We start from the raw sequence: 14,356 nt of genomic DNA on the forward strand, positions 1-14,356 counted from the left end.
CTCGCATCTCCACCACTGTCTGCAACTTGGGTCCTCATTTAACTCCACCGCACGACTGCTGCCCCAGCCGTGACAAGTTTATGCATTTATTACGTCAAGGCTGGACGACTGTAATTCATTATTATCAGCAAGTCCTAAAAACTCGCTGAAAAGGCTTCAGTTAATCCAAAATGCTGCAGCAAGAGTCCTGACAGGGACTAGAAAGAGAGAGCAGATTTCTCCTGTATCGACTTCCTGTTAAATCCAGAATTGAATTCAAAATCCTGCTCCTCACATACAAGGTCTTAAATAATCAGGCCCCATCTTATCTTAATGACCTTGTAGTACCATATCCCCCTATTAGAGCACTTCGCTCTCGCTCTGCAGGCCTACTTGTTGTTCACAGAGTATTTAAAAGTAGAATGGGAGGCAGAGCCTTCAGTTTTCAGGACCCAAAAAGATAGTTGGGGTTTTTTCTGTTGTATTATTGTAGGTTCTTTATCTTACAATATAAAGCACATTGGGGTGACTGTTGTTGTTATTTGGAGGAATTAATAAAAAAAACTTTTATACTTGAAATTCTTTCATTTATTCTACATATTTATTCATCACTGGCTCCATAGTGTTGTTTATGTAATATGTGAAATGTTGCTAGTATTGATTTGGTGCTGTATAAATAAACATAATTAAATCGAATGTGTCTCTATAAAACCTGCCCTCAGTTATAACCCAAGTGTCAGGGCTCAATGGCTCATGAAAAGGAATGGAGTCAAGCACAGAACCAAAAAACGGAGGCTGAGTGACTTTTAACAGAAATGTATTTTACTAGATTTCTTGACGGAGAAAGCTGAATCACGGCTAAATTCAACAGCAAGCGAGGTATTATGAGAAGTGCAGAGCTGAGGCCAGAACATAAGCTGAGGCAGGTCAAAGGAACAACAGGGGCAGAATCGGGCGAATAGAAACTATCCAGGATCACTGGAACAAAGGAGATAATAATCAGAGTGGTCCACAGTGTAGTGAATGAGTCCAAGATTTAAAAACTAAGAGGTGTTACGTGGCTGCAGGTGGAGATCAGCTGGAGGAGGAGATGAATTAAATCTGGGTACAGAGTGAGATGTGGGTGCACAGGGAGGCAGGCAGCTGAGGATGGCAGTTTGCAAGAGTGAGTTTTCCCAGCAGTGGCAGGCCAGAATCCTGAGGCGTGACTTATGGCGAGAGTTGGAAGATGTATCCAGGTGCCGACTAGGGAACAGGAAAAGAGGGTTACGCGAAACAAGCTGAGGAACACAAGACAAAATGTGAGGCAGAGAACTGACTGTGCTAAGCACACAATCTGGAGAAGGTTCATTGTGAGTGCTGCTCATAAATACTGCCGGAGTAATTGGCAACAGGTGAGGAGCAGGGAGGAGTGAGGAGGGCTCCACCCAGGCGAGGAGAGCTGATCCTGTGGAAAGTTACTCAGACTCACCCGGATCATGACACCAAGAGTCCAGTGAACTGAACACATAACCACAGTAACCAGAATGCAGTTTTCTCATTTGTGTCATTTGCTGTTTATTCATGCAGAGATTCTCACTGAGTGTCAGCTCAAACTCAAGTCAAAATTGAAAAAGAAGTTCCAGTGTGTGCTCGAGGGGATTTCTACAACAGAAAACCCGACCCTCCTGAGTCAGATCTACACAGAGCTCTACATCACAGGGGGAGGGACTGCAGAGGTCAATGATGAACATGAGGTCAGACAGATTGAAACAGCATCCAGGAAACCAGACAGACCAGAAACAACCATCAGACAAGAAGACATCTTTAAACTCCCACCTGGAAGAGATAAACCAATCAGAACAGTGCTGACAATGGGAGTGGCTGGCATTGGGAAAACAGTCCTAACACAGAAGTTCACTCTGGACTGGGCTGAAGGCAAAGCCAACCAGGACATCCAGTTCATGTTTCCATTCACTTTCAGAGAGCTGAATCTGCTGAAAAAGGAAAAGTTCAGCTTGGTGGAACTTGTTCATCACTTCTTCACTGAAACCAAAAAAGCAGGAATCTGCAGCTTTGAAGACTTCCAGGTTGTGTTCATCTTTGATGGTCTGGATGAGTGTCGACCTCCTCTGGACTTCCACAAAACTGCAATCCTGACTGACCCTAGAAAGTCCACCTCAGTGGATGTGCTGCTGATAAACCTCATTAGGGGGAAACTGCTTCCCTCTGCTCGCCTCTGGATAACCACACGACCTGCAGCAGCCAATCAGATCCCAGACTGTGTTCGCGTGGTGACAGAGGTCAGAGGGTTCACTGACCCACAGAAGGAGGAGTACTTCAGGAAGAGATTCAGAGATGAGGAGCAGGCCAGCAGTATCATCTCCCACATCAAGACATCACGAAGCCTCCACATCATGTGCCACATCCCAGTCTTCTGCTGGATCACTGCTACAGTTCTGGAGTTTGTCATGAAGAACAAAGAGAGCAAAGATCTGCCTAAGACTCTCACAGAGCTCTACCTACGCCTTGTGCTATTTCACCTAAAAACGAAGGACATCAAGTATGATGGAGGAGCTGAGACAGAGTCGTGCAGGAAGATCATTGAGTCTCTGGGAAAACTGGCCTTTGATCAGCTGCAGAAAGGAAACCTGATCTTCTATAAATCAGACCTGAAAGAGTGTGGCATCGATATCAGAGCAGCCTCAGTGTACTCAGGAGTGTTCACACAGATCTTTAAAGCTGATGAGTGCCACATGTTCAACAACGTTGTTTACTGTTTCATCCATCTGAGCATTCAGGAGTTCTTTGCTGCTCTTCATGTCTATCTGACCTTCATCAACTCTGGAGTCAACCTGCTTAAGAAACAATCTCCTCTCTTTAAAATCTTCCAGAAAACACTTACTGTAAAAGACTTCTACCAGAGTGCTGTGGACAAAGCCTTAGAGAGTCCAAATGGACACCTGGACTTGTTCCTCCGCTTCCTCCTGGGTCTTTCACTGCAGACCAATCAGGATCTCCTATGCATGCTGACACAGACAGGAAGTAGCTCACAGACCAATCAGGAAACAGTTCACTACATCAAGAAGAAGCTCAGTGGGAAACTGTCTGCAGAGAAAAGCATCAACCTGTTCCACTGTCTGAATGAACTGGATGATCGTTCTCTAGTGGAGGAGATCCAACAGTCCCTGAGTTCAGGACGTCTCGCCACAGATCAACTGTCTCCTGCTCAGTGGTCAGCTCTGGTCTTCATCTTACTGTCATCAGATCTGGATGAGTTCGACCTGGAGAAATACTCCGGTTCAGAGGAGGCATTGTTGAAGCTGCTGCCAGTGGTCAAAGCATCCAAGAAAGTGCTGTAAGTGAATCTATGAACAAATATGTTTAATAATGCTAGATGAATAAAATAATATGTCTCCATTGTTATTCTTCCTCAGGCTGAGAGATTGTAAACTCTCAAAAAGAAGCTTTGAAGCTTTGTCTGAAATTCTCAGCTCCCCATCCAATCATCTGAGAGAGCTGGACCTGAGCTCGAACAAGCTGCAGGATTCAGGATTGGATTTGCTGTGTGTTGGACTAAAGAGTCCTGACTGTAAACTTGAAACTCTCAGGTAAGGATACAGACGTTTTGACACTTTTTGACTCTTAAATCTGTAAGTTTATCTTGATGCGGACGTTCAAAGTCAGCACAATTTTCCTTTTAAGTTCCTGAGTTTATATTTTTGACTGTCAGGTTGTCTGGACAGATGTTTTTATTTTATTTTATTTTTTTACTTGTCCCTAAAGTCAGAACTAAACCCACATGTAGATGACTTTCTGTTACTGGAGCAGCCTTCCTGAAGACAGCAGTGTGTTTTCATGCTTTTAAAGCCAAACTCACCTTTCTGACCTGGCTTTCATTTATTATCTATTTTTGTTTGTTTATTATATATTTATTTCTACTGTTTAACTACTGCTCACATCTTTTATCCTCCTTTTTAATTGTTCATTTCTTTTTACCCAGTGTTTCTATATTGCACTTTGTATTTGTCTATATTTATCATGCACTACTTTGCTCATTTATTGTTTGGTTTTAATGTTATTAAATTTCGGTTCTTTTGGTATTTGTTATGGCCAAAAAGACACGGCTCAAAAGTGGTCTTTTTACTTTTTAAGTTATTAAATTTGTAACTGTAGTGATTTGTGTGTGTGACAGAGAGGCACTGCCAGGGATTTTTGACACAAGTTGTTCTTGTAAAATCAGTCTGTGAAGGTTCTCAGACATCCAGGTCACCGTAGTCTAAGAAGCTTGGAAAGAAAAGCGTCTGGACTTCTTTAAGTTTCCTTGAAGATGTTTCACCTCTTATGAGAGAAGCGTCTTCAGTTCTAAGAGTCAAATGGTGGAGTGGGGCAGTCAGTGAAAGGGCAATGGTGGTGGCTCAGGGTTTGTATGTTTGGGGGGTTCAGAGGGAAAAGATGAATGCAGGTCTGGAGTTGGTGTGTGAGAGCAGGGAGTGAATCTGATCAAACATGAGTGTCATGAAGCCTGTTTGCAGTTATTTGCACTGTTTTCCACTCTGGATGTTGTTTCTGTTCAGCTGTGAGTAGAAAAGGCTCCATTCTACAACCTGTTTGTGTTAGTTGTTCAATAGAAACATTATTTTGTGCTGATGTTGCACTTCTTTTAGTCACAACCAAAGAGTTTTTGAAGTCTGCATCGGACTGATTTAAATGACTTTTGAATATTACTTTAAATACTTAGATTTAAAGTTCTGAAAAAAGTTTAAATACAAAGATCAGTATTGTCTAATGTTTTGGCTGCAGTGTGTTTTTGCAGACAGGTATAACAGAACAGCTTTAGTGTTTAGATTTTTTAAACTTGAGTATGAATTTATACAAAATGCAGCAAGATATTAAAAAAAAACGTTTGATCATAAAATCGACTATATTGGATTCATATCGATATCGGACATAAAACGTGGCATCGTTCCATCTCTGCTTTGATTAGAGACACAGCTCTAATCAAAGAGATGGTCCGCTTGCCTCCGCCCCAGAGAGAAGGGTTACATCTCCTGGATTTAGGTGTTTTCCAATTTGTCATCATTTTGAAAAGTTTACATTTCTTCAGTGTTGAGCAGCAGAAATGAGGCTTTACTGTCAGAGGCCGACAGCACTGAACACAACAGCAGACTGGTGGCTAATAAACAGTGAATGATGCAGAAACAGATGTTTGAAGCTGTTCTTGGAGTACACTGAGAGAGAGAGAGCTGTGCAGGCAGGAACAGCCAAAGTCAGAGAGAATTCATGAGCATATTGATCAAACGTGAAGCAGAGTTTGGATCTTCTTTTGCTGCTGCTTCACTCAGTTTTGGTTGGAGACAGATGAAACCTGCAGCTTCAGGATCTGTGAGCTGTCCACTTTCAGCCCCGACGGCGTGTCCGTGTACGTGCCGTCGAGTGAACGATCCACGCTCTGTGTTTCCATCTTTGTGTGTTTAGCTGCTCTCATTTACTGTTTTAGCTGTTTGCTGCTTGTTGAAATAGTTTGTGAGCTTTAACCTGAGATTCTGGCAAAATACATTTATATTAAACATCGATTCAGGATTGAATGAATCAACATCGTTTTATTCAAATTAAAACCATTTAAATGGGAACATGAATTTTTTACAGTCGCCTCGAATGCTGGGTAATGTCAGCTGGTCCATGTGCAGCTGGCTGTGAGGCTCAGGGAGCGTCTACAAAGTGCAACACTGAAAGAACATCATCCATAAATATTGAGTAAGAACTGGACTCTCATACAGCGAGACTCAAATGCCTTTAAACATCAGCTTATCCTGCTGATCCAAGTCCAACACTGACTTTGTAAACACATGTTTGTCAATCATTTTGTTTGGTTTCTGAGGAAAAAGATTCAATAAGTTGCTGCTAATACACAACATTTCATCATATTTCCTCATAACCCTCTTTTGTCTGACCATTTGATCCCATTTGAATTTGCAATAAAGGATCCACAGAGTTTGGTGACAATAATGACAGTAGATGTTTGTGTGAAAGTGCTGGAAGCAAATGAGTGTGTGATGTTCTTTCAGTGTTGCACTTTGTAGACGCTCCCTGAGCACTGGTCTCACAGCCAGCTGCACATAGAGACCAGTGTTGTTAGTCCAGGTCAGAAGATGACTTGTTGGAATGAAAATGAGCTTGTAGTTTGTCTGCTTTAATAATGTGACTGGAAAAAGGTGTTGGACTTCAAATATGTCCATTTCTGTCACACTTCACCTTTAAAAGTGAAGCCATGTGGTTCCTGGAAGGAAAAACACGACTTTTTCAAGTCTTTGTCCTGTTTTTATGAGAAATGTACGACTTTAATGTTCTTTTTTTTATACTCAATTGTTATTATAATTTACAACATTGCAACTTGTACTTGTCAATGTTCACAAGTAGGACAGTTACAGGAACTGCAATGCAGAAATGTAGGTTAAAATAAGAACTGCAATTAGGAAGCACAAAACAAAACTGGGAAGCAAAACAAAACCCAAGCAAAACAAACAAACAGACAACAACATAACAAAAAGAAAACAAAACAAAAACTTTATGTAATATTAAATAACTTGTGACAAACTTAGCCATAAATGGACAAAACGAAACAGACCTATGCTAAATTATTGAAACAGTAAAGCATGTATGGGTCGCCAACGCTCAGTAAACAATTCTCTCTGAATCCGCAGAGCAGATGTTGTTTCCTCCATCTGGTAAATTTCTCTTGCTTTATCAATCCACATATTATATGAAGGTGGGTCAAGATTCAGCCATTTAATAGTGATACACTTTAGTGCTGCTGTAAGATTCTTAAGAGATACGTTTTATTGTTTCCCGCAAAACCCTTTGGTAAGACTCCTAAAATGGCTAACTGTTGGTCTTTTGTTAATGGTTGTTGGAAAACTGTACTGAGAACTTTAAATATGTCATTCCAAAGTGAGCAGATTTTTGGGCATGACCAGAATATATGTGATAGGGTTCCTAAAGAAGTACCACAATTTCGCCAGCAGGTGTCAGGATTTGTAGGCTTCATTTTGGCAATTATCTCTGGGGTTCTAAAATATCTCATGACCACCTTCTATTTAAATTCTCTCCACAGCCCAGAATTAGTCACCAGATGGGCTTCACCGAACACCTCTTCCCAGGTGTCCTCTGAGATTTGAGTGCCAGTCTCAGCTTCCCACCTTGCCTTAATATCCAAAGTTGCATTTGTATTGAAACTCATAAATGTGTTATAAAAATGAGTGAATAATTTTGGGGAGGAATTACTTTGAAATATTTTTAGAAATATTTCCTCAATGGGTGAGGGCTCCAAAACTTGCCTCCATTCTTTATGTTTTGTCAAAAGGCTTCTTAGCTGCAGAAATCTAAAAAAGTCAGAAGAAGGAAGCCGAAACTGACCTCAACTGTTCAAATGAGCTCAGGTGCCCATTCCTCACAACATGACAAAGTTTATGAAGCCCGCTATGTGACCATGCTCTGAAGCCAGAGTCTTCCACAATAGGAGAAAAACCCTGCAGGGAGGAGAGGCTTGATAACATTGAAATTTCTTTTGGAAGACCAAATGATTGTTTGATTCTACGCCAAATCTTTAGTGTGACCCTCGTCCGTTCCCCCATATGCACATTTTTAATTGAAATGTTAGAACAAAGCAGGGATTCCAATGATCTTTCGCACATTGTCTTCTCAATGTTTAGCCACTGAGTTTCAGACAAATCCCGCACCCATACAGTCAGGGGTCTCATCTGAGATGCCCAGAAATAATATTTCAGGTTTGGAACAGCCAATCCCCCCTGCAGGTTTGACAGTTTTAATGTTTGGAACTTGATCATCCCTCATGTGTATTTAGTCTCTGTGTTTCATGTCTCTGTGTCGCATCGTCTGTGTTCCCACCCTCCATATTTTCATGCCCAGTCTTTTGTATTCTTAGCCATAGCTTTCCGTGTCTTCATGATTTATTATAGTATTAGTTCCCCAGTTTAGTTCTCTTCACTGTGATTCTGCCTTGTTTGATGTCTTCAGCCGAAATAAAGGCACGCTTTTCGTTCAAAACTCAGTTCCATGGCTGCACCAGTGTCTGCGCCTGAGTCCTCCACACACTCTCCATACGGTCAGCCACTGTGACCGTGACACTAAACTACATGCTGTGTGCAGCCACTCTCCTGAGCCTGTATTATATACACAGCGGTTACAATGACAAACTGAATACAATCTCATATCTACAAAACAGGCTGAGTCAAAGTTGCAGCTACGCTTATGAACATGGAGAAAAAACAGGCGAGTTATCAGCTCACCAGCTGCGACTAAGAACAGCTAACCAACTATCCTTGAGATCTACAATGACCAGGCAATAAGGTCTACAGACAACCAAACTATCCTTGAGATCCACAATGATTTCAATAAGGTGTTTTATATTCCCTCCTTGGGAGAAGATGCGATCGCTAGTCTGGAGGAACCTGTCTCTAATGTTGGAATTGAAACGGCCGTACGGAGCATGCAGTCTGGAAAATCTGCTGCCCCGACGGGTATCCATCTGATTTTTTCATAAAGTTTTCTGACCGACTGAATTCACTGTTAAAATCAACTTTTGAAGAATCCTTCCTCTCACAGTCGTTGCCTCCAACAATGCATCAAGCAGTGATGTGTTTAATTGTAAAACAGGAAAAAGACCATTTAGATTGTCGTTCATGTCGTTTAATATCTTTGTTCAACACAGACACCAAGATCCTGGCTCAAGTGTTGGCCCGTCGCTTACACAAGTATTTGTCCTCCATTATTTCACCAGACCAGACGGGCTTTATTAGGCACTCTTTTTTGAACATTAGAGCTCTATTAAATATCATTTATACCCATGTTAAAGGTGATACATTGGAAACTGTCATTTGGCTTGACGCAGAAAAGGCGTTGGATCGGATGAGATGGGATTTTTTTTTTATACGCTTAAAAAATGTGGCTTTAATTTTGTATCTTGGATAAAAGTATTGTATTGCTCCCCTCTAACAGCCGTCCAGACTAACAATAATCTGCCCCCCAGGACAGGGATGCCCTCTGTCTCCTTTTTGCCATTGAACCGCTAGCTGTTGCTCTGAGACAATGTGTTGGTGTTGAGGGAAAACATCGAGGGGTATCGAACATGAAGTCTCTCTTTATGCCGACGACATGATTTTATTTATTTCCAACCCATCGAACAGCCTCCGCAAACTTTTGGATAGACTTACAATAATAATAATAATACGTTTTATTTATATGCGCCTTTAAGAGCCTCAAGGTCACCTTAATGCATACTTAAGGAATTTGGGACAATTTCTGGATATAAAGTGAATTTTGGGAAGAGCGAGGCAAAGTCTATCTGTACGACAACTGGGGAGTTTTGTGTATTTTAGCCCCTTTTAAACCCAGCTATAAGAAGTTTAAGTACTCGGGCATCTGGGTGACAAGAAAACCACAAAGACTTGTATAAAACTATCTTCCTTTATTGTCGAAGCTTAAAGAGTATTTTGGAAAATGTGAGTTTTGCCTCTTTATATTTATGGTGGGGATGCAGAACAAGGAGCAAAGATGAATGTGATGCTGAATCAGCAGAAGACTTGGACTCATTTGATTCCAGCTTTGATATCATTGATTTCAATATGTCCATTTCTGTCACACTTCACCTTTAAAAGTGAAGCCATGTGGTTCCTGGAAGGAAAAACACGACTTTTTCAAGTCTTTGTCCTGTTTTTATGAGAAATGTACGACTTTAATGTGAAACATTCAGAGTTTTTTCTCTTGTTGTGTTTGTTTGAAGCTGCTTCCTGTTGGCTTCAGCTGTTTGGAGTTTCCATTTTCTAAACTTCTACATTCTGAACCTTCTTCAGCTCTGAACAGATGATGAAACACTGAATGATTTCAAGCACTTTGTCTAATAAACTTACATCTTTCATTCTTTATACAGATTGAAGAGCTGTGATTTGTCAGAGATCAGCTGTGATTATCTGGCAGCAGCACTGAAGTCCAACCCCTCCCATCTGAGACAGCTGGACCTGAGCTCCAACAACAACCTGCAGGATCCAGGAGTGAAGCATCTGTGTGGTTTCCTGGAGAGTCCAGGATGTAAACTTGAAACTCTGAGGTCAGTCAGCATGTTTTAGTTGTGCTGAGATGAATATGATGTGAAAGTTGTGCTGACACTAAACTGCAGACATCAGGCTGATATTATACTGATCCACACTGAGGATCTTCATGGTAAAGTCTGTTTTCTTCTTCTCTGGTTTAGTCCATTGACTGCAGCAGAACAATGTTCACATTTCAAACAGTGATACTCAACGTATGGCCCGCGGCCCACACGCGGCCCGCCCACCTTTCCTGATTCAGAGAGAGGGGACCCTGATTAACTGTGTAGCTTCTTCCTCACAGTTCTAAGTATCAGACACAACAATGAATAATCCACAGCTGACTGTCTTTAGCAGGTCAAAGGTCACGGCACACAGCAGACAGTCAGAAATATTCTAACTCTGATCATTTATCAGTTGTGACACTGTGAGACTTGATCAGAGGTGTGATCATCACAGCAGAGGCCTTTGTGTCAAAGTCACTGAGGATCAAACAGAAACACATGAAGCAGATTTTCCTCTTCTGGCTTTTTATAGCAGATAACCTTCAAAATATTCTGCAGTCGATCAAAAACTGAAGCAAACCATGAAGCAACATGTGAACATGAGCTGATGCTGCTGAAGTGAAGCAAAGTTACAGAGGTTTGATTACAGACACAGCTGAGAGTTTGTAATCTGTCATCATTTTAAAAAGTTTCCATGGAACAGCAGAAATGAGGCTTTACTGTCAGAGGCTGACAGCACTGAACACAACAGCAGACTGGTGGCTAATAAACAGTGAATGATGCAGAAACAGATGTTTGAAGCTGTTCTTGGAGTACTCTGAGAGAGAGAGAGCTGTGCAGGCAGGAACAGCCAAAGTCAGAGAGAATTCATGAGCATATTGATCAAACATGAAGCAGAGTTTGGATCTTCTTTTGCTGCTGCTTCACTCAGTTTTGGTTGGAGACAGATGAAACCTGCAGCTTCAGGATCTGTGAGCTGTCCACTTTCAGCCCCGACGGCGTGTCCGTGTACGTGCCGTCGAGTGAACGATCCACGCTCTGTGTTTCCATCTTTGTGTGTTTAGCTGCTCTCATTTACTGTTTTAGCTGTTTGCTGCTTGTTGAAATAGTTTGTGAGCTTTAACCTGAGATTCTGGCAAAATACATTTATATTAAACATCGATTCAGGATTGAATGAATCAACATCGTTTTATTCAAATTAAAACCATTTAAATGGGAACATGAATTTTTTACAGCCGCCTCTAATGCTGGGTAATGTCAGCTGGTCCATGTGCAGCTGGCTGTGAGGCTCAGGGAGCGTCGACAAAGTGCAACACTGAAAGAACATCATCCATAAATATTGAGTAAGAACTGGACTCTCATACAGCGAGACTCAAATGCCTTTAAACATCAGCTTATCCTGCTGATCCAAGTCCAACACTGAGTTTGTAAAAACATGTTTGTCAATCATTTTGTTTGGTTTTTGAGGAAAAAGATTCAATAACTTGCTGCTAATACACAACATTTCATCATATTTCCTCATAACCCTCTTTTGTCTGACCATTTGATCCCATTTGAATTTGCAATAAAGGATCCACAGTTTGGTGACAATAATGACAGTAGATGTTTGTGTGAAAGTGCTGGAAGCAAATGAGTGTGTGATGTTCTTTCAGTGTTGCACTTTGTAGACGCTCCCTGAGCACTGGTCTCACAGCCAGCTGCACATAGAGACCAGTGTTGTTAGTCCAGGTCAGAAGATGACTTGTTGGAATGAAAATGAGCTTGTAGTTTGTCTGCTTTAATAATGTGACTGGAAAAAGGTGTTGGACTTCAAATATGTCCATTTCTGTCACACTTCACCTTTAAAAGTGAAGCCATGTGGTTCCTGGAAGGAAAAACACGACTTTTTCAAGTCTTTGTCCTGTTTTTATGAGAAATGTACGACTTTAATGTGAAACATTCAGAGTTTTTTCTCTTGTTGTGTTTGTTTGAAGCTGCTTCCTGTTGGCTTCAGCTGTTTGGAGTTTCCATTCTCTAAACTTCTACATTCTGAACTTTCTTCAGCTCTGAACAGATGATGAAACACTGAATGATTTCAAGCACTTTGTCTAATAAACTTACATCTTTCATTCTTTATACAGATTGAGGAGCTGTGGTTTGTCAGATATTGGCCTTGATTATCTGGCAGCAGCACTGAAGTCCAAACCCTCGTATCCCACAGAGGTGGACCTGAGTGGAACCTACAACAACCTGAAGGGTTCAGGAGTGAAGCATCTGTGTGATTTCCTGGAGAGTCCACGATGTCGATTTGAAACTCTGAGGTCAGTCAGCATGTTTTAGTTGTGCTGAGATGAATATGATGTGAAAGTTGTGCTGACACTAAACTGCAGACATCAGGCTGATATTATACTGATCCACACTGAGGATCTTCATGGTAAAGTCTGTTTTCTTCTTCTCTGGTTTAGTCCATTGACTGCAGCAGAACAATGTTCACATTTCAAACAGTGATACTCAACGTATGGCCCGCGGCCCACACGCGGCCTGCCCACCTTTCCTGATTCAGAGAGAGGGGACCCTGATTAACTGTGTAGCTTCTTCCTCACAGTTCTAAGTATCAGACACAACAATGAATAATCCACAGCTGACTGTCTTTAGCAGGTCAAAGGTCACGGCACACAGCACTCTGTGAAACAGTTTGGAGCAGGAATTCTTGCACATTTACAAACTGACACTGCTGCACGGCATGCTGGGTAATGCTAGCTGCTCAGGTATGGGCGTGCTAATGGCTGTGAGGCTCTGTGGCTGCAGAACACTGAAGAAGAGAAAAGAGAGGTGGAGGATGAAGAAAAGAGGCGGAGATGAAGCAGAAGTTTTGCTCCAGAGAGGAGCTGTGTCTGTGTGGGTGAGGCTCAGGCAGCTCCGCCCACACAGTGACAGTGAAGCAGGTGAAGAGTAATAAATGAAGACAGCAGACAGGATTTGATAAGCTGATGTACAAACATGTAGGTCGTGTCCAAATTCATGGGCTGCATCCTCCTGAGGCCGCATTTGTAGACCTAATACGTCACAGCGACGCGTCGAAGGCTGTCCAAATTCGTAGACTCCTCCGAATGCAGCCAACAAATGCGTCCTCCTTTTCCCCGAATTTGAAGGATGGGTCGGGTGTGTCCTTCGTGGCCTACCATATCCCAGAATTCATAGCGCGGCCCAGCCAAACTCCAGTTTCCAACAATGGCGGCCGCTACTAAGTTTTAAAATGACTCATACTAATCTTTCTCGGTCACAAAATAAACTTTTAACATATTTTCAGGCGAGAAAGTAGCTGTGTAAACATCAAATATCTGCTCGGTTTATCAAGATACCGCATATTTGCAAAAGTGCTTCGACGTTTTCGGAGACGTCTGCTACCCACCAGCTCGATAGCTCGCCGGGAGCTCGAGGGTCACTGAAGCCGCCGAGAACGGCACAACTCCCGGCACATCATTTTCAGATCACCGCGGACTTTCGCTACTCAGGTTAAACGTGATATATAAGTCACTTAGACAACCTCAAAATGTTATTGTTTGGCTTTTTTCAGTGTTTTGTTTGTTCGTGAGTAAATCGGTTTGGCTGAGATTAAAGTTATTAGATTAGATTAGATAAAATAAAACTTTATTAATCCCCCAGGTGGGTTCCTCCTTGGTCTTTACAGAGCTGACTAAACGTCAAACAGAAAACTGATTAAACAGAAGTATGAGACGGTCGAGAATTTACGCCAGTGTCCTGTTATATTGTAGATAGCAAGGAGCAGACGGCTGAGTTTATTAAACTCCACCGAGACAGCGGTGACGCTAATCAGAAGGCTAGACCGTCCAATTTCCCCAGCCGTTTATTTCCAGCCTACCCGACCTTCTGAGGACCCAGCCCACGTAGACCGCAAAGGCCGGGTCCTCAGGAGGATGCAGCCCATGAATTTGGACACGACCGTAGAATGATGGTGGCAGCTACAGAAACAGGTCCATACAGACTGAAGCGTGTCTCAGTCTGAATGTACACTGCTGTTATAAGAGCTGTGGAAACTCAGGTCAAAAGGACGTAACCACACTGCTGACAGTTCCAGGACATTCACAGAGTTACAGCATCATTTGTGACCATAAAGACAGAAAGCTCATCCAAATCCTGGGATTAAAAGTCTGTCCTGGTGGTGTCCAGTCAAACACGTCTCTGTGAAAGCTTCAATCCAACAGGCTCCAAAGTCCTTCTGCTCATTTCCTCGCCGGGTTCTTGATGCTCCTGTACCATCTCTCTGTCATCCTCCTCGCTCCCTCT

The 14,356-nt window shown here is 42.1% G+C and overlaps 1 protein-coding gene across 2 annotated transcripts in view; it reads left to right on the top strand.

The window, feature by feature from the left end:
• The window catches only part of LOC146681980 (NACHT, LRR and PYD domains-containing protein 12-like), a 427,057-nt gene that overhangs the window by 167,369 nt on the left and 245,332 nt on the right, over positions 1–14,356 (top strand). The window contains exons 3-5 of one of the 2 annotated variants that reach the window (XM_085448434.1): positions 1,549–3,316; positions 3,396–3,569; positions 12,190–12,369. In XM_085448434.1, coding sequence (XP_085304560.1) covers positions 1,549–3,316; positions 3,396–3,569; positions 12,190–12,369 — 2,122 coding nt within the window. The remainder of the gene's footprint in view (positions 1–1,548; positions 3,317–3,395; positions 3,570–12,189; positions 12,370–14,356) is intronic. The other variant, XM_085448432.1, reaches the window with a different exon arrangement.

Source organism: Copadichromis virginalis, linkage group LG23, assembly GCF_057382275.1.
Source record: "Copadichromis virginalis isolate Kocher_CV1m ecotype Utaka linkage group LG23, C_Virginalis_male_GT1.1, whole genome shotgun sequence".
Taxonomy (NCBI): domain Eukaryota; kingdom Metazoa; phylum Chordata; class Actinopteri; order Cichliformes; family Cichlidae; genus Copadichromis; species Copadichromis virginalis.